Source organism: Carassius gibelio, chromosome B20 (genome assembly GCF_023724105.1).
Source record: "Carassius gibelio isolate Cgi1373 ecotype wild population from Czech Republic chromosome B20, carGib1.2-hapl.c, whole genome shotgun sequence".
NCBI classification, from domain to species: domain Eukaryota; kingdom Metazoa; phylum Chordata; class Actinopteri; order Cypriniformes; family Cyprinidae; genus Carassius; species Carassius gibelio.
In genome coordinates this window covers 5,622,561-5,646,096 of record NC_068415.1, presented here as the reverse complement: position 1 = coordinate 5,646,096, position 23,536 = coordinate 5,622,561, and the positions used below count along the sequence as shown (strand labels likewise).

The following is a 23,536-nucleotide window of genomic DNA, read 5'->3' as shown; positions in this document are numbered from 1 at the left end:
AAAAGTTTTTTTTTTTTTTTAAATCTGGCCTTTAAAGATATGTTTTGTCATTTAATGGATGGATGGGTTAAATGCAGAGCACCAATTCTGAGTATGGGCAGGGTCACGATACTTGGCTGTATGTCACGTCGTCGTTGTCACTTTTTAAATATACAGAAAAAACAAATAAACATTTAGAAGGGATTTCAGATGTTTTTTTAGTCTGAAACAACACGTTATGAAAAGCCAAATAGTTTAAAAGCTCAAAATTGACCAATGCATGAATAAAATAATATATTATAATATATATACTAATTTTCCTTTAGTGTCATGCCTCACAGAATATTCTAGGTTATTAATTGGAAATTAAATTAGTCAATAGTTCTAATAACATGGTTTAAAAATAACCAAACTCGGTTTTCTCTTGCACTGAGAAGAACATGACAGAGCTTCAAAACCAGCTTTTTTAGCATGTCGAAGAACACCTGGCCATCGTCTGCCCCAGGGTTGAACACAAATATTCATAACACTGAGAGTTCTGCATGTACAGACAATCCCACTTTCTCCTCCTAACATACACCAATTATTGGTTCACACTAGTTGAGGATATTCAACTTTCAGAAGGGGGTTTCTCAGTGAATTATGCAATAGACTAACCATTTATGGTTCCCCAAAGAAACTATCAGTCAGTTCCTAAAATAAACATTTATTTTCTTGTGTGAAGAACATGTTCTAAGCCTAAAGAACCGGTTTACACTATAAAGAACCCCTTATGCAATGGAAAGCTCCCTTGGACGTTAATGGTTGTTAATGGAACCAATGACTACATCTAGGGTAGTGATACTATAGTACTGAAGAATTGCATCCTCGATTGAAACACTTAACGGTAAATGAAAAGTTCACCCAAAAATAAAGATTCTTTATTCATTCATACATCGTTTCAAACCCCCTTGATTTCATTTCTTCCATGGAAAACCCAAAAAAGAATTGCACTTGCTGCTCTTTTCCATGAAATCAGACTAACAAAATTCAATAGGTATAAAAATGGACTGAATTAGAAAGTGAATCAGCATTCCAGTCGCTTTAAACAGTAGATCAGTGCAAACGTCATGGGTTTGATTCCCATAAAATGTGTACCTTAAAATGGGTAATTCACAAAAAAAATTAAACTTCCCTCACATCATTTACTCACACTTGTCATAACAAACCCTTAAGACTTAAAAACTGACACTTAAAGCTATTTTCAGTTAAACCTTAGAGGTTTCTGTCCCTCTACTCAAAGTCAAGTTAATCAAACTAAAAAGATTTAAAAGCGTTACATATCTGTTCATCATATTAAGCAACCGCATCTCTTAAAAAGACTTGAATGAAATCGCTTGAATCATATTAATTCATTTAACAACATTATGGCCTTTCCCAGAACTTTTCAGTTTTGGCTTCCTGGTTTATCAATGGAGGTACGAATTCTACGAAACCTCTCAGGTTTCATTAAAAATATCTTCATTTGCGTTTCGAAGATGAACCACATATTATGGTTTTGAAAAGTAAATTATGAAAATGAACATTTTTGGGTGAACTAGGCTAATCTTTTAAATAATAGCTTCGCCAAATGTATGAAAGTAAATCAACCATTTCATTAGAAAATCTGACTCAGAATGATTCATTATTAAATCAGACATATCTGCTTCGCTCATGAACCCGCCAAGGATAGCTAGAGCAGAGGTCAAGGTTTTCAAACTATTTAGATTTTGGTCTGTTTACTTTTTAAATGTTAATTCTACATCTCTTTCAGGGTTCGAAAATCTTAGCCATTCAGTAAATATATATTTTTGGCTGAACTATTATTCCTTTAATAACCAAAGGTATCTCCCATAGTATTGTCTCAATGTGTGTCGAGTAAGCTTTTTTGGATAAGGTCACATACATAATTGAAAATTAGTCCTAAAGGAATATCCCAGCAGTAAAAAGACCTCTGTGCAGCAATGAAATCCCAAAGTTATGTGTTTGAAGATCAGATCCAAGCACTTTGACTGCAGTTGTGAGAGTGATTCGAGGGAGAGTTGTCCTCATGGCCAGACTCCTCCAGCATGTTGTGTCAACTGCTGTTACAACACAGTCAGCACATTCTACTGAGCCAAAGCTCACACCAAATGTCTTATCTATAATAAAGCGTAACTATATTAACTTTTTATGCATTAAATATCCAGAAATACTAGGGTTTCAAGTAGTGCATAAACACACATATTTTTAACCAGCATATGTGCATGTAAGAAAATCACAAACATACATCTTGGTTTAGAGTAAGACTATTTCTACAGTGTTAAGTCAAACTCATTGCGCTCACCGAGTTCAACAAGAGCTCGTGTAACAAAGTTTGAAACATTATATCTCCTCAGAACTAGCTCTAGCGTACGTTTGTTTATAATAATATAAAATGAAAAACGCATGTCCTATGCAAACAACTATACGAAGTCGTCCTCCACCAGTAACCTCTGACGCCTCAGCAAACAGCCTCTTTTGTTTGTTTCCGTTCATCTGCCGCGGTTTTGTTCACTTACCCGGTTTTTCGGCGAGCACGAGCGGGTGAATTGAATATAAGAGAATCAGTCCATGCATTAAAGTGTTTCCAGACATCTCCACTTAAAACCGCTGCGAATGAGAGTAAAACGCGAGGACGCATTGGAGAAGCGTCACCGGAGCATGTTTACCGGGAGAAACTCGAGTACGTGTGTCCGCGAGGATCCCCAAACGCCTTGAATGAACTCTTCCGTGTTTCTCTCCCACAGGCGGCACCAAGCGGTTAACAGACCAGTCTGACGGGTCTGTCTAGTGTCAGGCTGTTAGTGTAGCTTAGTATCATACTAGGTTTGATATGGATACAAAGTGCTACTGAATTGAAATACAGACGATACATTAACGACGTTTCTTTCTTTCAACTTCGGGCACTGTTATGTCTCAGCGACTACGTCATATTAAAACAACCTTTATTTTTCATGAACATTTACTTTTATTCAAAGCGACTTAAATGAGAAGTAAAACAAGCGATTCAACTTAAGGAAATGCGCTAAATTAGCAAAAAAATAAAAAAAAGTATTATTTATTTATATAAAAATACATTGATCTATGATCTATAAGAAATATTACATTCAATATTTATAGTGTTAAAATTATGTGTATTTTCCCCTTAGTTTTGACAATGTCCGCTATAATCAACAATTCAGATATTAGCGTAGACCTAAATAGTTAGCCTACTAAAAAATGAAATAAAACATAGTGAAAACAGAAAAATCAAGGTGTTAAATTATTATATATTTTTATTGTGTGTCGCATCCAAATCTAGCTAACTAACTCTATCTAACTTTAATTGTGTCGAATTAAACAAACTTTGACCAATTAATCTGATTTGATTGTGGTTATTTAGAATAGCCTAATTCTTAGCAAGACAAATAAAGCGGCCAGTTAATTTAGAAAATGTTAAAATGACATTACACCATACAGTAAATTATAATTTAAGATGTGGTGGATTATGATATTTGTGTGTGTGTGTGTGTGTGTGTGTGTGTGTGTGTGGTGGGTGTATGTACACTTTTAGACATTATTAGTGGGCAAATAAACTCAAAAGAGCCATGCAGACCGACACCGTACAAAGATCATCATGAATGAAAATGAAAACGAAAAAAGGCAGATTTTTGCATATTTCTAATTTTGCATTTGATATAGTACAGCAAATGCTACTGTAAATATATACAAGCGCATGTGTATAATTTGTGTGTGTGTGTGTGTGTCGCTTTATACTTTTATTTAAAAATATAAATCATTTTATTTCTGCAGCCTTTGAACTTATAATGTTATTGCGCTCTCTGCTGGAGAGAAATCGGTCAACACAGTGTACAAGGTCAGATTTCATTTCAGTTTGCAATTACATTTAATTTTTTATTATTAAATCTTTTTAGTCTTTATGCTAATATAATAATTTATATATAGCGTTGTTTTAATGCCGCAACATTTTCTTTCCAGTTCCAGATTATTTATGTGTATACATACAGTATAAGGGTTATCTTTTAATAAATAATGATCTTATGAAATCATTTATACTGTATGCATACAGTTTGTAATGTTTAATAACAAAGAGTCACTGCTCCAAAATGCTGCAGTAATCATGGCATGAGAACGACTCGTTTTACTAAAAATGTTACGATGGAACTAAGAATCTTAATTTTCAAAAATGGTTCAAAAATTAAATAAATAAATAAATAAACCTCTATAGCACCTAAAATAAAATATTAATTTTATATTTTAAATGACCAGAAATGTTGTTATATAATGTATTTATCAAATTCTGATCACTTGTCCATACTGTATATACAGTATTATACAGTTATATTCTCCAATATAATAATGTCTATAGGTGACATGTATCTTTCCTTCCAGTGATGTCTAGTATTGAACCACTAGATGGTGCTGTTGGATATATTTTTTGACAACTAAACAACTCTGAAATAATGTAATGGAGATCGAAGCAGTAAAGAATATTATATGATAGAAAGTAACTGTGGAATATTGAAGTTTGACTGTCTGTTGCAGTAATAAAAACATACATAATACTGCCAAATCTGGTTAAGCCAATGAATACAGGTGCTATGTCACAGAAATATGATGATTAAAAATGTTGATCATAAAATGTAACTAAATTGTATTTAAAAAATATATATATATTTCTTTGAATAAGCACAATGGAGGAGATAGAAGAAAATAAATAATAATTTAGGATATGTTTGATTGAGATTGAGATTAGGCTCTTGATTTTGACAAAAATGACCACAATGACAGTTCTATAATATAATATAATATAATATAATATAATATAATATAATATAATATAATATAATATAATATAATATAATATAATATAATATAATATAATATAATATAATATTAATGCAAGATTGATACACATTATGTATCCATCTTGAAAAAAAAAACATCCAGTTATGCCCAATGTAATCAAAATAAGAGTGCCAACATATATTTATTCGTACTGAAAAAGTTTAGCCCTGTAGAAAGCTTTGTTCAACATCTCCTTTTAAATGTACAAATTAAATAATCATGCATCCTTAATGATATATGAAAAAAACTGATTTCCATCATAACAGAGGGTTTCTGTTTCCCTGCTGCTAACACACTCCAAAAGTAACATACCCTACCAAAAACACCAAACCTGTTTATTTCAGTACACTCCTGCAGAGTTCAACAGCTCAATCAATGTCTGACCTCATACATTTCTTCCATTTCTGCAGAGAAATTAAACGGGACCTCCGCTCTAGAGAATGACATCACAAAAAACGCTGTCGATTTATTTATCAATGACAACAAATCATAACAAAAACACCACAGCACCCCGAGGGTCTCTGTAAGAGCGCAGGTTAGTGTTTCACCTCACTACTCACATACTACTTCAAAGATGACATTTTCACTTAACTTTGTGTTTTTACTTACTGGCACCACATTCCTCACATACAGTACTGTACATTTCGTTTAACACAATCAGCTGCCTTCAGATTAATTTTACAGAGACGGACACCTTACTGTATAGAAATTGTAGGCTAGAATGCATTTGATAAGTGACAACGCAAGAAAGGCTTTAGAATAGAGACAGGAAAGTTAAAAGTGAAGGAAACTGGAGTATTTGAGATGCATTTTTCCTTTAATTAATAAAAGATTGCTGGAATACCTGAGAGATTTCATCTCTAGATGACAAAGAAAGAATGGTGAGAGACCTTGGTAGCCCCTTTTTACATGAAGGATAGGCTATTGACTACACTTTTAAACTGATGTCGGGCTTTTCTGCTTTTGAGAACATGCTGCCGTATTGCCATTCAGTTTATAGGAGCGTGGAGTGATGTTAAGTGTTTGACGACGTGCCAAAAAACACTCCTCCTTTTTTGTAAAAGAGCAATTTAGAAGAATGAGGCAGATTTTGCTGAAGAAAGGCAAGGTTATATTTCCTTGTTTATGAAGTTCCATTCAAGTCATTTAGAGATGGTGATTTTTTTTTTTTAAGTGCAATAATTTGTTTGACAATAAAAGCCGTGGTATAGGCTGATCAACTGAAGTGACCTTGTATGTGACTTCAGGCTGAAATAAAATCCTTCAAAGCTCTTTGACCGTGGCGGTTTACTCACATGCACAGCATAGACTATTTTTAATGTATGTGGGTTATGCTTTCTTGGACGAGTGTTGATTTTATGTAACGTCTTGTCAATTTTTGTCAATGAATGTTAAACAAATCCTTGGCCATGCAAATCTTCAGAAATGGCTTTTCGAATGTGCTTGCATTGTTTTCTGTAGAGATGTCTTTCATACACTAATGTTATTCACTAATTAAAACGTGGCAAAAAGCACCAAGGCAAAATCCTACAAACCATAGCTTTACAGTTTACCTTGTCCACATACGAGGTCTTCTATGAAATACTTTGTGTTTTATAAAAAAATGAATACAGTTTTCAAAGGGTACAAGTTGGATAGCAGATCTCAAATAGCATTGGAGAGCAAGCATTTAGGCTCCCTTTACTCTATTAATTGCCTTTCAACTTTGTTGCTTCATAATGGACTTCTAAATGAGGCTTCAAAGACATCAGAAACACTTTTGAAAAAAATTGAGAGGTGATAGAACTTGCTTTCATGCTTTCTGAGGCCCACAGACTCCATTTTCTGAAACCAAGCACTTGCTGTGGTGCTTTGTAAAAATCACTATACCTTCATCTGGTTCAAGGTTTCTGAGGGATAGTAGCTATTCTAGACTAACAAAGAACTGTACGTATAAATCGTGTCTGAGCCAAAACGGGTTTGGGTTGACAATGTTAGACACTTATTCTGACACTGGACTGAAAGGATGAATGTGACCAGGAAGTCCAAGGATACTGTGCTTACACTTCTGTTTCTGATTACTCTTAATGTCCTTGTAATTCTTATAAATCCTTAGGAATCATTATTAAACAAGGAAAATCTTTCAGATGAAGACAAATGACTTCATGGTCAACGAAACACCTATTCCGAAACACCCCTCTTGCCTTAGACAAATCAAGGAAATGGTTAAATAAATTAAAAAAGAAATTGAATAAAGAGGAATGTGTAGAGATGTTTATGTCAATGTAACTGGGTCTGATGTATGATTAAATCACACAAATAGCTTATTTGTTGCTTTCAAGGTACCAAAAATTGAGTTTTAAAACATCAAAATGTCAAGTGTTTTTAATTAATATTTTTCTGCACTTGCTTAATGCTCTGCACCACGAGTATGCAGTGCCTGTATTTTGATATATAGCAGTTTGGCTTTCAGATCGCATGTGCGACAGTACCACAAAGCAAAGGACAAACTGGCTTTCAATGTTAAAAAAAAAAAAAAACAGAGAAAGAGGAAGAACTTCTTGCTTTCATGTTTTATAGGAAACTGAGGTTTGAATGTAAAAACGCACAAATATATAGTTTAAAATCACAACAGCTAATTTTCCCCCACTGTATTAGGCTACTACTTATAGACTTAATCAAGTCATGACCATTACCGTCTTACCTTGCCAAAACTAGGACTAAGAGTAATAGCTAATTAATAGTGCATTGTTGACTATAAATCCTAACTCTAAATGGGAAAGTTACACAATTAGGGTTTAATATCGAAAAAGTCTCTTTTAATTAAATTTTTTGAATTTCAAAAATGGAGTAACTTATTGCAAACACAATATTTCCAGTAATTTTTGTCCATTACTGGAAATGAGACCTTAGTTTTTGCAACTTTACAGATCTTCTTTATGCACCAAGAGCTTGTAACACTCCAAAGAAAAGGACATTTTTAAATCAGATCATATGACCCTTTTAACATTGATTGTCTCTGAGTATTTATGTCTTTATGTATGTTATTATGGAAAACAATGCTTGGAGAAACGCTATGCATTTGTCATTCAGCGGCCCTTCATCCACCACAGCGTCTCAAGTGAAAAAACGCTGCGCTGCAGAGGTGCTCTGAAGAGCTCACAGCTGGCTGTTTTCAGTAGGCTAAAAGTGCTTTGGCGTAATATGGCCAGTAACTTGTTTCGTTCCTGAATAAATCATTGTTTTTGAACAAATCGGTTTATTGAATCATTGAAGAAAACATTCATTTGTTGCCACCTACTGGCGTAACATTGTAACATGCAGAAAGAGTTGCTGAAAAGTGTTATTGATATTATGTATCTTAAAATTATTTATCCATTATTACCACTATAAAGAAACGAAAGAAAAGATTCATGTCAAAGGTTCTTCATGGAACCACAGATGCCAAAAAAACCCCACATATGTGTGTGTGTGTTTACATATTTGAATTTTTTATATATTTGAGTTTAATTGTTACAATAGTGAACTACTCATATTCTTCTGAAAATAATGACCTATAGAATGAATGTAGTTGAACTCAAACTGACTGGAGAATTTGCAGGGCTCCAGTTTGTCCCGTCCCTGTAAAAGACAACACATCTCCCTTCAGTTCAGCACAGCTGTCTGTGTGGAAAGAGAATACCCAGCAGCACTGTAACACATCACATCAATCTCTGCCCGCTTGACAGCCGCTATGCCCACCTGTTCATGGGTACTGCTTTTCTGGCCACAGCTTGAGCTACGTATTTGACCGTCTGTGGTCTGGCTGCTTGTGCTTTTCAAGCCTCAGATTACGTATGTGCACTTTTATGACATCAGCTACTGTTTATATCACAATCTTATATATTTAATTTCCAATTGACATGACATTTCAAGCAGTGATACAGTATAACTTGCCTAAAGCTATATATTATATATCTATATATAAAGAAAATATATTAAATAATAAATTATAATTCACTTTTAATATATACGATTCATTTTTTATTGACTGATTTATTTAAATATTGTTTTAATGACTTAATCATGATATAATAATTCTTAATTTTCTCTGCTGGACTATTTGAGTACATAATAGTAATATCTTTTTTAAATAAATGTAGTCTTGTTACATCATCTAAAGTATATATATTTAAGTATATTTAAATCTCATTTTGCTTTTTCACACTAGCTTTTACTGCTTGCAAAGTACACATAATCAAAATGTGAAATGGATCTTACATCACTTAGTAGTCTATGCACTTAATCTGATTTGATCATTATGATGGAATTCAAGCTAAATCTTTTGATTGAATTGCATCATGTCTTCTCAAGATAATCACAGAGACAAATCTGATTTGAATATGCATTCAGCAAAGGTCTGATGAAATCTCTTCAAATTTCATGCTAATATTGTAATATTAGTCATCAGGACTGAACATATAAATAACACATGCAACAACTGCTGTATGCATGACTGGGATCCGTCAGATGCACTTAGTCACCATGACCTGATCATGAACTTAGTTAACATGCAAGCAACAATACAAACTTGTTCAATATATACACAGTTTTAACAGTTAAATTAAACTAACAAATTAAATTAACAATTAAATTGTGTTTATTTTTATCATGCTCTATACAACATATATAAAGTAGAATAAATATTATATAATCATATAAAGACAAGAATTATGGCTATTGAAAATACAGCTTTACCATTACAGAAATAAATTACAGTTAAAAATATATTTAAAAATAAAGCTTATTTAAAATTGCAATAATATTCCATAATATTACTGTTTTTTTGGTCAAATAAATGCAGCCTTGGTGAGCATAAGAAACTTCAAAAACAAAAAGTTATTCATATGCTTGCCATTTCTGAGTGAAATGTGTTTCTGCGTAATTTTTTTTAGTATATCTTCTGTTGTAGCATGTTGTCATAAAAGTTTTACAATTATTTTTTCCTTGCATTTGTATCCAATTCTTAGTTGTCTCTACAGGGACTGAAAATAAAGCCCCCATTAGAAATATTCACTAGTGTAAAAAGTGTGACAACATGCCCCAATCTCCCTTTGTTCAATTATCTTCATTTTATTTGCATGTGTTTGCTGAAGTGAAACACGCCATTAAAAGTGTTAAATGAATTTGACAGGTTAAAATCAAATGCATATTATCAAAAGTTCAACAGACAGCGTTTCACAAGTATTCCTACACATTCGTGGTGATTAAACACATTTACCGGTGACCTTCTCTAGAGGTTTACCTTCTCCAGTTAAGCACACCGGTTCAGTTTCACACTCTATAGATAACTTCTCATCCTAAATCTCTTTTCCCCATCCCTTTCTCCTTCGCTTGCTGCTTTCAGCTCAATGTCTCTGAAGTCATTAGCAGCCTCTCTGCCTCCCCTCGTCCCATAAAGCCCGTGCACCCTAAAGGCACGGCTCTTAATGGCAGGGGTGGTTGGAAGTGAGCTCTTAACGGATCCGCGGCAGGAAGTCAGAGGTTCTCGTGTTACCTGAACAGGTAGGACTATGTTTGTTTACTTTCATCACTGCCAATCCGGAGGTCATGGGACATGAAGACGTGCTGAAGCGTTAGAAGGTAGAGGCTTGTTGATGTTGAAAAGGCTGACACTCAATCCTGAGATCCAGACACATTCCTGAAAGCAGTCATATATCTGCACTGACAGTGGCTCTGCCTGGACTGTGCAGTTATATTAGATGCTCTGATCTTCTCTACAAACTACACAAACATGTGTGCCTGCAAAGGTAAAACAAAGACAATCATTTTATGAACAAAAGTGAGTAGAGGTAATAAATGATAAATCATCAGGTTACCTAGTCACGTAGGTGGCAAGCTGAAGCAGATAATGAAATATGTACTTCATCATAAATTAACCTTTACTAACAATTTGACAAAACTATACCATACACTACATGGTTCACAAGTTTGAGGTCTGTAAGATTCTTTCTGAAAGATATCCCTTATGTCCTCCAAGGCTGCATTTACAAATAAAAAGTGTAATATTGTGAAATATTATTACTATTTAAAATAGCTGTTTTCTATTTGAATATAAAGCTGAATTTCCAGCAGTCTTTACCTCAGTGTTCAGTGTCACATGATCCTTTAGAAATCGTGTGCTCATTAATTAATTTCTAATCATTATCAGTGATGGAAATCTTTTGTGGAAACCTTCTTTTTTTTTCCAGAATTTTTTATGAATAGAAAGTTCAAAAGATAAACATTTATTTGAAACAGAATTCTATATATATGCACATACATACATACATACATACATACACACACACACACACACACACACACACTCTTTTTTTTTTCTCAATTATTTTAGCAATGACCTTCGACCCTGGAATTTGATGTCAACATTCTCAAGACATGTTTTCAAGTAAAAAAAATAAATAAATATTGATTATAATCAGTATTTATCAATGACTATTTAGTATTATTTTTTTCAGTCAAAGTGGCATGTTCTTCCAGAAGCTGGCTTCAGAAATGGCAGTCGGTCACAGCTTTGCTTCCCCCAGGTTGTCCTGAGTTACTCGGTCAAGAACCTGATGTGTGAGACAGCAACCTTGATCCAGAAAAAGACCCAAGGCCCTTGGTACGAACATGCGAAGGTGGTCCTGAAATAGGAATAACCACACAAGCACTATTTACCCTTTCTGTTCTTAATGTTCTAGAATGTTCTGTTCCTTTAATCTGTTTGTGCTTAGTGGGCAACACGCTACTGTAAACGCTGCATTAGATAAGTGTGACAAGTGTGACAAACTATTGAGCTTATTTTATGAAAAAAATGTCACTGATGGAGATTAATTGTTCAATGATTGACTCTGCATTCTCACACAGACATGTTCTGTCCATTTATCTGTCATCATCTGCAGGTAAAAGCGACTATTTGGGACTTTATTTACTTTTATACTTTACTATTATATACTTTACTTTTTTATACTTTTTACTATTATACTTTAGGTTATTTAATGTCTGATCCTGCTGAACAACTTTAACTTGAAATAGGCATATTATTGTGTGCTTTGTTAACATTTTCACTGAATAAATGACATAACATTTCCATAAACCATGAACAAAGTCATTTTACTGTATGTTTTGCTTCTACGCCACTGTAGACAGGTTTGACAGCAGGAACTTGACCGTTTTGGTCTCTGTTTCACCTAAAAAGGTCCATATTTCCAATCAGTAGTTGTAGAAGTGACAACACGCTTACACATCCTCGGATTGGTTAATGTAAGCTGGCAATGGATTTGTTGATGCTTGTATTTCAGCAGTGAGCTTTGGGTCTGACCAAATGTCCTGTGTTTACATGTGTTCTCACATTCATTTAAAGTCTATGGTGGGCACATGCACTGCCAGGGGATGAAAGGTTAGCAAACCTAAACACAGTCGTGGAAGAGTCCTGTTGAATTCCTATATTGGTTCAAGCAGGCTTGTGATTATTCGTCCCATTTACCCTGCTTTTAAAATCCTTCATATGCCACCTAACCCTTTGACAAATGAACAGAACAAAGTCCTATACGAATCCCAAGGCTTTGTGCTCTCCATCAGAAGAACTGTTGCAAAGCACAACAGTTATGTGAGGAATTCCCAGATCAAGACCTTTGGATTCGTTTGCTGTTGTAAAGTGTGTTCAGCTTCAGTGAAAAGCCAAACACTGTGCACTGAAGTGAAATGCGATATCTAGGCTTAGCACTTCAGACACAACATCATCTTCTAGATCGGCACGATGCTTAAAAGTAAAAGTTACGCTTCATCTCCAAAAAATCAAGGTGGATTCTGATTACAGTGAAAACCCTTAAGTAGGGGTTGGTTGCTTAAATGAATGCATTAGATATAATTTCATTTGTGTGTGTAGTCTTTATTGAACAACAACAAAAAAAAAAGCATTTGTAAATAATTACAAAAATGATTGTGCTCATGGTATCAAATACAGTACTTTGATACCACATTTTCATATAATGGTATTATAAGAAGTTTAAAATAATTATAAAAAAAAAAACCTGAAAATGTTTTGCGAGGGAAAGTACACGTGTTTTCATAGTGTTTATCCTTGAACTTGTGAATTTATATATCAGTTAATTTTGTTTAAAGTACAAATTCATTGTTGAAGGCTGCAATTTTTTTTGTTAATTTATTCAAATTATTTATGTTGTTATACTGAGATATTTAAATGTATTTGTAATATAATATAATATATTATATCCAAGTAAATCTTGTTGAAATCACTTTGCATAAAACATTTCATTTAAATATTCAAATAATTTCTATAGTCATATACTTGCTCAAATATGTTTCAAAATATATTTCAAAAACTATGTTTCCTACAAATAATTTTAGACAGCTGTTGTATATTTTGAAGTTATAATGTATTTATAATATAATATTATAATATAATAAAATCTATTTTTTGTTGTTGTTGTTGAAACCACACTCTATAGATACTATAACATAAAGGTCACAAAATTCAGTTTCTAAAATGTTTTATTCTAATTAATTTTGTTAGGTATACTGAGATACTTTATTACTTATTACTTTTAAAAATATATATAATTTTATGATATAATATAATACTTATATTAGTATTTAAAATCAATAATATAAGTAACATTAATAAACAATGGTTCCTTCAATATTTATGTGATAGTCACATTTAACCTTACAATAGAGCTGTTTGAAGTCAAAGGTCTGATGTTTGTTCAGGAGGGGCATTGTGTTGTCCGTTCTCTTCTGATGAGTGAAGGCTCTAAGCTTTGGGGTTTAGGTCAAAGATAAAGGTTTCACAAACCTGCTGGTCTTAGATGTGGGATCAGCGGCATTTTCCATGCATTAAAGCATCTCTGCAGCTCTCCGACCTTAAAGAAGTCATTAGCCTCATAATTAAAATTGTAACATCAATCCTTTGACATGCTCCAAATTGTTTAAACATGGTTTTGTGCTAATTCATTAGCTAGATTAACAGTATTACCTACTTAGCTGTGGTGAAGCGGTAATGCCCTTGATACAGAAAGGGCACAGCATTCCCGGAGTCTGGGAACAGAGTCTGGTTTGCTTAATAATGAAAGTAAAATAAATAAATAAATATGCAAATCTATCTATCTTTGTGATCTGTACATTGAAGGTGTGCATCAGATGTGCGTATTCAAATACATAATGCTTATGTTGGCTAATGTGAAAAATACCACCAGCAGTCATGTAGCACTTGTGGATCTTCTGAATGTCATGTAGAGTTGGTCTTCAGCTCCGGCATTAGCGAGGTTCACATTCCTCAACCACTAGGGCGAGATGTTATCACACACACTCAAACATCTGCCTCTTCCCCGTGCAAAGAGAAAGGGGTAAAAACCACAACCCTCATCATTTGCTCCATTTGTAACTGTTTCAGAAAAGACCACACAAGAAAGAGGTGCCATGCTCAATTGGTTGTCATGAAGGTAAAACACGAGATCTTAAAGGCGCAGTTCAGCTTTAAAATGAATGTTCTGTCATCGTTTATTCGCCCTCATGTCATTCCAGACCCATTTCATTATATGCTGAAAACATGTCAAGCTCTAAAAATGACAAAAAACACTATAAAAGTCATGTAATAGTAGTTTATGAATCAAGCACTATATTCCAAGTCTTCCGAAGCCATATTATAACGTTGTGTGATAAAATGTATAAGCTCTCAAATCTAATTTATGTTGTATTTACATATGGCATATCAAAGGCTCTTATATCATATACACTTTAATTAAGCAAGGATGCATTAAATTGATCCAAAGTGACAGTGAAGACATTTCTAATTATATACTAGATAGTTAAATGGATGGATGGGTGGATGGGATAGATAGATAGATAGATAGATAGATAGATAGATAGATAGATAGATAGATAGATAGATAGATAGATAGATAGATAGATAGATAGATAGATAGAAGCCAAAGGTTGGTCAATATACAAAGATCTCTTAACATACTCACTCATCTCCCAAGAGTGATTTAGCATTAGGGTTGAGTTCTTTTATTAACAGTAAGCTGAGCTGTGGCGCAGTGCCCATCGCTGCCCGCAGTGTTTGTGCAGCTCCAAGTGTGTGAGTTTATACAGAGGCTAAATAAAAAACAATTCCCTCTGTGATTTGCCCAACATGTGTTTACATTCGCATCTTGACTATTGAGGTTGGATTACCACAGGCCATACACTGAGATTAGGTTTGGCAGAATTCTGATGACAGCCCTGGTCGCTTGTTATAGAATAAATGATAGCTGGAAGCTGTGATGCTTTGTAGTTGAGTGCATTCATTCGGACAAAAGAAGGAGAGCTACAGCACGGCAGCATTCAGAAGTTTCATGCTCATTCAGACTGCATGTGCCTCTTCACATGTTCCAGCCAAGTGGATTTTAAATGTAATTTCCAAAGAAAAGAAGTAGCGTTCCTTTTGATAATTAAGTTGTACAATTACTATAGGTAAGCGGTTATCTAAACAGCTGGCAGAAATCTCATATTTACATTTTGTGTCAAACTGTGTGTGTGTGTGTGTGTGTGTGTGGTATAATATTTAAGTATTACAAGTATTACATTTATTCATATACATATGTTCATACAAAATATTTTTTATAATGAAACATATTTTATATAATAAAACATTATAAACATAAAATAATATATTGTATAGCCTATTTGTTTATAAATTTAAATATTATATATTTTTATAATTAGATATATAACTGTATTTTATATAACTGTAGTGTGTAACACTTAAAGTTATATAAAATATTAAACACACACACACACATACATGCATATATGTATATATATATATATATATATATGTATATATATATATATATATATATATATATATATATATATATACTGTATATATATATGGTAGGTTTAGGATTATGGTAGGCCTAGATTTATGTATTTATCTATATTTATACATTTTAATTGTATAGCCTATATCTGTTAATAGATGAAAATATATTTATATAAAGTGTTTGTGTGTGTGTGTTTGTGTATAAAAAAAAATTTGATGGAATATTACATGCATTTACACTCCATATATGATATGTGATTATGGTAGGCCTATATTCCTTTCTAAATTAAAATATATTTGTGTATGCTTATAAGTTCATTTATTTCATTAAATATAGTATAAAATGTGTGTAAAAATAAAATACACATTTATATTCACCTTAAATTAGATTTTTGTGCACATTATGAAATATGCGTTTATATTAAATGTTTTATATAATATTTAATAAAATATAACAATTTGTCAATTTCATATTTTATTCATGCACTTTTAAATGATAGCCTAAATAAAAATGCTATGTGAAGGTAGAAATATGAAGGAAGATAAATGTAGTAATTGTTAGTACTAGTCCTTGTAGTGTTGTGCACATAATCTCAGGGGTGTAAACAATTGTAAAAGTGTTAAAAACCAGAGCCCAACCGGTAATAATTTTACCAGGTAGAGCATAAGAGTTATCACTCACATAACTACTTGATTGATAGAGAACATTAGACTTGAGCTGATTAAAATGCCAGCGACCTGTTGATCTATTTTTTTTTTTTAAGTGTGGGGACTTGACCTTTCACATGGCTGATGATGACGGTCCCTTCCACAAACGGTGGGCAAAGTGACAACTGGCCGCGGATTCCTCGACGCCGCTCCAAAAAAGTACACGCGAGTTGCGTTTAATTTTTTGGGATAATGTGACTGACAGCTCAGCCACTCACCCCTAATTAATGCTCAGTAATTTATGAGCTACTGCCAGCCTGATTATGCATCACTATCACAAATCCTCCAGTCAGATATGGCGGATTGATATCGAGTGTCGCTCTGATAGTAGTTGCGCGCGCTTTGCTGCGGCGCGGCTAGAAATAGTCCAGTCATGCTAATATTGGCGCGGAGTTACCGGGCAGAGATCATGTAACAGCTTTCCCTAATCAGATTTATGAGCACATTAGCATTTGTATATCTATCTAATTTATTGCATGTAATGTTCTATTTTTTCTATGGCGATTAATTAAGCTAATAGTTCTCACCTACTCTTTTTAACACCGGCATGTGGTCATACATTATTTATTTATTTATATATTTTTAAATGTTGGTTTAAAACGTCTGTTTAAAATTAGAAGATTTGGTAAATTCTTTAGGCATACTCTTTTATTTTTGCTCACCATACTGAAAACCACACTGAAACACATACTGCTCTTCAGCATAATCTTGTACATTTTAATTGTTTCATAAATGTTGTCTTTCCTAATTGTTTACTTTGTGAAGCTGTCTCATTGAAAGCCTAACAGAGCACATATTGTGTGACAACATGCCCCAATCAAGGTCAAGATCTGTAAACCTACAGAAAGTAAGTTGATTCAGAATACAGAAACTGACGTTTAAAAATAAACTGATAGGCCTGCTCTCCTCTACAATTGTATTTCTATATCCAGTATTATGTATTTACTATATAGTTTATAAAATCATGTTCATATGGCCTAGTGAGCTTGTCGATTTCATTATCAACAGTACTAAATAATTTAGTACACATGACAAATATAATTAACTCAACTTTGACCTCAAGGCCAGGACACAAACAGGCCACAAATACAACCAATTTTTTTTAAATACCAATACTGTACTTTGCTGTCACAAAAACTAATCTACCATATGAACTCACTGAGTTTGTCATTTAGGACGCTCTTCAGTGCTGGTTTCAAAAAAGAGGCCTTTGTTTTACCCACTTAAGCAAGAGAAACCCCTGGCCACACATCTCTTGTCCATCATTGCTGTTGTCATAAGCCAATATTAATCTACAGCTGTCCGGTATTCACTGCAACCACAACCAAAAAGAAAAGGATCAAATGGCAGCGTGATAACATTCACTCTCCCGCTTTCTCTCTCGCTTGCCATTTCCTTTTCATTGTCTGACTCTATGGCCGAACAAAACATCAAACAGATTAAAAGTAGCCCATGGTTATATTCCTACTCATGTTGCGAACATACTGATGCACAAAAATGTATATTGAAACAAATAATTGAATCTCTGATGGTCTCGCTTTTGAGGTTTCGAAGGCTGCAGCAAATTCATAATAGTCTTTTGTTTCCTTCTAGCAGAAATACATTTCATGATGTGCCTGGTATGAAAAGATGCCTCTATACTCAAGTTTGCAATTTAACGAGCTGACGCCAAAACATTTAAGAGCAGCAAAAAGTGTGTATCGCCTGGTTTTATTTCCATTTTTGTTTCATAGGATGAAGACAACTGATTAAAAACAGACAACACCTCATTCTCCTCAATGCACTGGAAAAATACTTTGAAAGGTAATATATTACATGTCATACATTCAAATACACCGTGGTGAGACGTCACCCTATAGGCTGAAGGTGACTGAAAGGGGTTGTTAAAAAAGTACAAATGAAAGAATCAATATTTCTGTCATGCTGTTTGCTACTAGATACACATATAAGACACATAAAGTATATACAGCACAGCGTAATGGTGTTTGTATCTACTTCCAGTAAAACCCACACCACTCCTCAGAAACAAATGAAAAGCCAAACCAGTTGTTCCCTTTCGCCGCACGAGTCCAGATACAACAAAACGCCTGTTTAATGAAATCCAGGGCGCACAGTGCCGTTGTGTGTGCGTCTGCTAAGTTCCACAACAGTTGTCGGTGACAGGTGCTGAAAGCAATATAGATAGAGTCAAGTGGCTTCAAATAGCCACTCTCTGTCTTCAGAGATGATAGGGAATGCTGCTCTCGCATCAGAAACTATGTCATTTCTAGACAGTCCGTTTTTCTGTAAGTTTCGTCCCTTTGAAGTAACATTTGTCCTTTGTTAAAATCTTATTTTGGGTCAGTTTCACTGAGGGTCAGGGGAGGGAAGGGGCGAGAGCAGCATGCTTGCTCCTCTTTTCAGTCTTTTCTCTTTGAGAGAGAGTTTTGCATTCATCCGAAGAGTTCAGCTTAGGATGGTCCCGCTGCAGAGGGTGTAGCGCCGAACTGCAAGTGAGACGAGAATCTGTTACAGAAAAGCCAGAGAAAGACAAGCCAGCGGAGAAAGAAGCGGCCACAGGCCACTAAAACCAGTACAAGTCCTTGCTCTTATCCTGGCTCTGTAGACCTGAGAGGAAGAAGGAAAAGGAAGAAAAGGATAAAGAAATGAGGAGAGGGAAAACAAGCAGCAAATATAGAGAAGTGAAGAGACTTCAGGTAAAGAAAGCATTGAAGAGTGAGAGTCAAACTCAAAAACCTTGAAGATAACTAGATTTAAAACTCAGAATATGTACTTCAAGAAGCTCTTAGACATTAGTATTTTTACATTATATGTTTGAACAGTTTTTGAACTGACTTTTTTATACACTATTTTTAACCTACGGTGGCCCTAGAATGTATTTAGACGCGTCAAGGCACACTTAAAAAAATCTAAATGTCATTGCATTATATAACAAAATATTAAAGAGTGTGGCATTTGAAAACAAATCATACTGGAGCTTTTCTATGAAATAACTTCAGTTTTCTTCACTGATGTCAAAGTGATTTTAGTAGATGTGTGATGTCAGTTCTCCTAGAATTCACACGGGCATCCTGACAAAGTGACCACAGGTTTAGATCATCACATGAACTACACTATGTTCGAAAGTTTGGGGTTAGAAAGATTTTTTTTTTAAGTCCGTAAGGATGCATGGAATTGATTAAATTGACAGTTAAGACATTTATAATGTTACAAAAGAATTCTATTTATAAATAAATGCTTTGTATTCAGTAAATAATCCTGAAAAGATGTATCACAGTATCCACAAAAAATGAAGCAGAATTGTTTTCAACATTGATATTAATAAATATTTCTTGAGCACCAAATCAGCATATTGATTTCTGAAGGATCAAGTGACAGAAGACTGGAGTAATGATGCTGTTTGCCATCAAATAGAAAACATTTATATAAAAATGTCTAAATATATAAAAACATTTATATATATATAAATATATCCTCTATAAATAGATCCTCTGTGAACTTGTGCATACTTTCTACTAACATCTGGCAACCAATAAGTGTCACAAGATTACTTTTTTATTATTATTTAAAGCCAAAACCTTGTTTTTAGTGACATGTTTTTCTTGCAAAGTGTTCTATTCTAGCAAATAAATGCCTTTTGTTTTGATATTTTGTTTTTAAATGCGGTGACATCCATTCGTTTTTTAAGTGTAGCTCATATGAATAAACACTGCTGCTGAATGTAGACTGCATGCTGTTCACACCTGGATCCATGTTCAGACTCATATCAGAGCTGGCCGCTGTGAAAGCTCCGGTCCACGCCGAGCTGCCTGGCTCACTCTTGCTGATCTCGCATGGCGAGGCTCCAGGTGCAGGAACAGTGGCTGGAGGATGTCTATGCGGCCGCACCGAGGGCATGAGCAGAGAGCTGTAACGGGGGTCAAAGTGCGTTCCGTACATGTCGTGCATGGAGGGCCGGGGGTAAGCAGACCCCTGGGTGCCGATGGCTCCACTGAGCGAGTAAGGGTGATGGTGGTGAGAGGGGTGCCAGGGCTCTGGGGTGGTTTGGTGAAGGTGGCTGTGTAGAGATGCGGTGGAGTATGGGTCAGCTGGGAAGGGAAGATCTGTGTGAGAGGAACCCAGGGTGCTGCTGAGAGATGCTGTGACCGACGGCTGATATGCACTGTTCCAGAAAGAGGGAGGGAAGCTTCTCTGGCTCATAGGGAATGATCCGTCTGGGGAGGGAAACATTAAGATGTTCTGCATATTAATGTGCATAAAAGCATGTGATAATTCAAATATATAACATTATGAACCTTTAAATATTTTGTTTGAGATTAAAATTAAATGTCCACACATTTGGATACACAAAACATAAATGCAACAAATTGATTACAAATGATTTTCTTAATATCTTAATGTCTTAATTTAATTTGCATTAGCTTAAAAAAAAATCTATGTATTGATACTGAAACAATGCAAATTAAATTGTGCCTGTTGCAATGATTAATAGCTATGCAATCATAAGATATCCTAAGTTAATTTATATGCATGAGATTTTATTAATCTACCTTTTGATACTGAAGCAATCCAAAAAAAATAAAAAATAATAATTGTGCCTGTTGTGATGACTGATGTGAAATCATAATTGATTGTAAAAAATTAAGTCCTGATTATTATTTGCATTATTTGCATCTATCTATTGATCTTACAAAATGATAATATTAATAAAATTGTGATATTGCCATGACTAATATCTGTATTGATTGTTAAAATGATGTCCTAAAAGTATTTAATATATTTATAATATACTATTTAATATATTTAAAAAAAAGAAAAAGGAAAAAAGGAAATTTGTTTCCATTGTCATGACTAACATCTGTGCAATCATAAAGGATGCAAGGAAAAGAAATATTAAATTAAATGTAAAAATGATGTCCTAATTATCTTTATATCTTAATTTAATTTGAATTATCTTTTACAATCTACTGTAACTATATCTATCTTGAAATAATGCTATATATATATATATATATATATATATATATATATATATATATATATATATGATACACAAAAAGTAAAATCATTGCCATGACTAAAAGCGGTGTAGTCATAAAGGATGAAAATAAAACTTATACGATTCATAGTATAAATGAGAATGCAGGCTGCATCAGATTCCCACCTCTCCAGGACGATGCACCTCTTGCGGTCTTGCTGTTGGTGGATCCAGGTGTGTAACTACTGGACTGACTCAAAGCCCGACTAAAATGTTCATCCACCACCGAACTGATGTCCCCTTGGAAATACGTGAATAGCACACACCTGGAGCTGATGTACTCAGCCTCCGGTGGGTGATCTTTCTCCCGGGCGCAGTCCTCCTCTTTTATAGGTGGCCCGGAGAGATTAGAAAAAGAAGAGCTGCTTCCGCTCACTGTTTCTGGGGATTCTTGCATTTTCGAGTAAAATGCTAGTTTCTGAAAGCATGTAAAAATGGCTAAAATTATTTAACATTCAACTCTGATATCATTTACATGATACAGAATTACACTCACATGCATTCTATTTAATACACAGACAGATATAGGGAATCAGTATAGTCGTGCATTACATCAGTGTGTTTGCTGTTGCACAATTTGTGTTCATATAATGTTTCAAAAACTTCAGTTCTTTTCAAACACTAGCACACAGAAATATACTTTCCATAAGGCATTACACGTGCCGGTATTTCTACACTAAACATTCATTTAGGATAAGAACATGAGATCTATAAAATACACAAAATCTGTTTGCAAGCCCATTTTTCTATTCTCGTTATGAAACATAGTGAGAATTATACGATTCAAATTAAAACAATTTCAGAAAGACTAAAAGCAATTTTTTCTTAATAGTTCATAGGAAGTTAATAATCAAGCTAATATGTCATATATACTAATCATATACAGTCAATAATGTGTGTACATTTAAAATGATTAAAAGCAAACAAGTAGGTTATGTGAAATATTATATTTAAATGCTTGCTTTTAATCATTTTAAACAACACTTAAACCGCCATTAATACGTTGTTTTCCATTAACATCTAACTATGTGTCTTGTTTTAAAACTGTAAAAGTATTTAGTAAAGATTGCAGGCGCAACAAGTCAAAGAAAGTTGCGCGCAAGGATTCGGACACAATCAAAACAAACAGATCTACTGTAAAATCAAATTAAAATGCATTTTCGTCTCACACAACAGAAGCATAATAAAGTTAAATGAAATATGAACATACCTGATGGTGATATGGTGTGTATGCTGTGGTAAAATAAGGCTGAGGTGGACCATAAACTTGATACATGACATCCAAGCAGCTCATGGCGAAGACAGCTGTTATATCACGTATAGAAACTTATTAGCGGAATGAGAGGACGCTTCATTTGAAATAAAGCGCTGGCTCAGCGTGCACAGACAGAAAATGAACCTCCGCGTCGAGTCCGGCTGAAGCGCACTGAGCAGCTTTTATGTTCTGTACTCTATCTTTACGCACGAGTCTGATTCATTTTAGAGATTCGGTTCATTCGAATGATGACTGGTTCAGTAAGTCGATTCATTTGAATCGAATCCACACTCAAACGGTTCCCGCTAGTCCTTGTGCGCGCGATGCAGGTTATTGCTTGCAGTAAATCCTCGAACATAACATTTGCACAACAATATATCTGATATGTTTGTTTTGAAATATGGTAGCTGGTTTCTAGCGGGTCATTCCCTAAACCAGTGATAATGTTCCAAAACAATTTGTCGAAACTTAGTCAATTTACTCAATTTAATCTAGTCTTCCAGTTTCATGCTGACATCCTAACTAAGATCTCGAATGTGTCAGTAAACATAGGCCTAGTCTATACTTTATGTTGCATTGAAGTTTTGTAAAAAATGAAATATTAAGTTTTGTGTCTAAGATGCTTGTTACCTAATCATGTTGCTATGAAAGTTGAAATACTGCAAATCGGTGCGTCAATCGCTAAAAAGAATCGGTTCAAATAAACGACTCCTGAATCGAACCTGTATGAAACGAGACGTTTGGACGTAAGTCTACGCCGGAGACCAATATCGCCTTATGGAATTGTTCCTGCAGGTAGCTTAATGTCCCTTTAACCATCAAATTATATATATATATATAT

At 34.2% G+C, this 23,536-nt stretch overlaps 2 protein-coding genes across 4 annotated transcripts in view; both read right to left on the bottom strand.

Moving 5' to 3' along the window:
- dcbld1 (discoidin, CUB and LCCL domain containing 1) overlaps positions 1–2,835 on the bottom strand; it is a 36,679-nt gene extending 33,844 nt beyond the window's left edge. The window contains exon 1 of one of the 2 annotated variants that reach the window (XM_052586953.1): positions 2,538–2,835. In XM_052586953.1, coding sequence (XP_052442913.1) covers positions 2,538–2,613 — 76 coding nt within the window. In that variant the 5' untranslated portion in view covers positions 2,614–2,835. The remainder of the gene's footprint in view (positions 1–2,537) is intronic. The other variant, XM_052586954.1, reaches the window with a different exon arrangement.
- A 15,260-nt stretch (positions 2,836–18,095) lies between these two features.
- vgll2a (vestigial-like family member 2a) lies at positions 18,096–22,851 on the bottom strand. 2 transcript variants are annotated; one of them, XM_052585881.1, is made up of 4 exons: positions 22,651–22,851; positions 21,567–21,858; positions 20,146–20,616; positions 18,096–19,009 (listed from the first exon to the last, which is right to left on the bottom strand). In XM_052585881.1, exons 1-4 carry the CDS (start codon positions 22,732–22,734, stop codon positions 18,966–18,968), a joined length of 891 nt encoding a protein of 296 aa, XP_052441841.1. In that variant the 5' UTR covers positions 22,735–22,851; the 3' UTR covers positions 18,096–18,965. The 2 variants fall into 2 exon arrangements, with proteins under 2 accessions (XP_052441841.1, XP_052441842.1); XM_052585882.1 differs by having other exon boundaries at positions 18,096–18,888.
- Between the last annotated feature and the right edge of the window lie 685 nt (positions 22,852–23,536).

Excerpts from the sequence above, each read along its gene's own strand:
- vgll2a (XM_052585881.1), bottom strand. The coding sequence starts at position 22,734 with ATGAGCTGCTTGGATGTCATGTATCAAGTTTATGGTCCACCTCAGCCT. Across the intron at positions 20,617-21,566 it reads AGGTGCATCGTCCTGGAGAG|ACGGATCATTCCCTATGAGC; the intron begins GTGGGAATCTGA and ends TTCCCTCCCCAG. Across the intron at positions 19,010-20,145 it reads GAGTCTGAACATGGATCCAG|GTCTACAGAGCCAGGATAAG; the intron begins GTGTGAACAGCA and ends TCTTCCTCTCAG.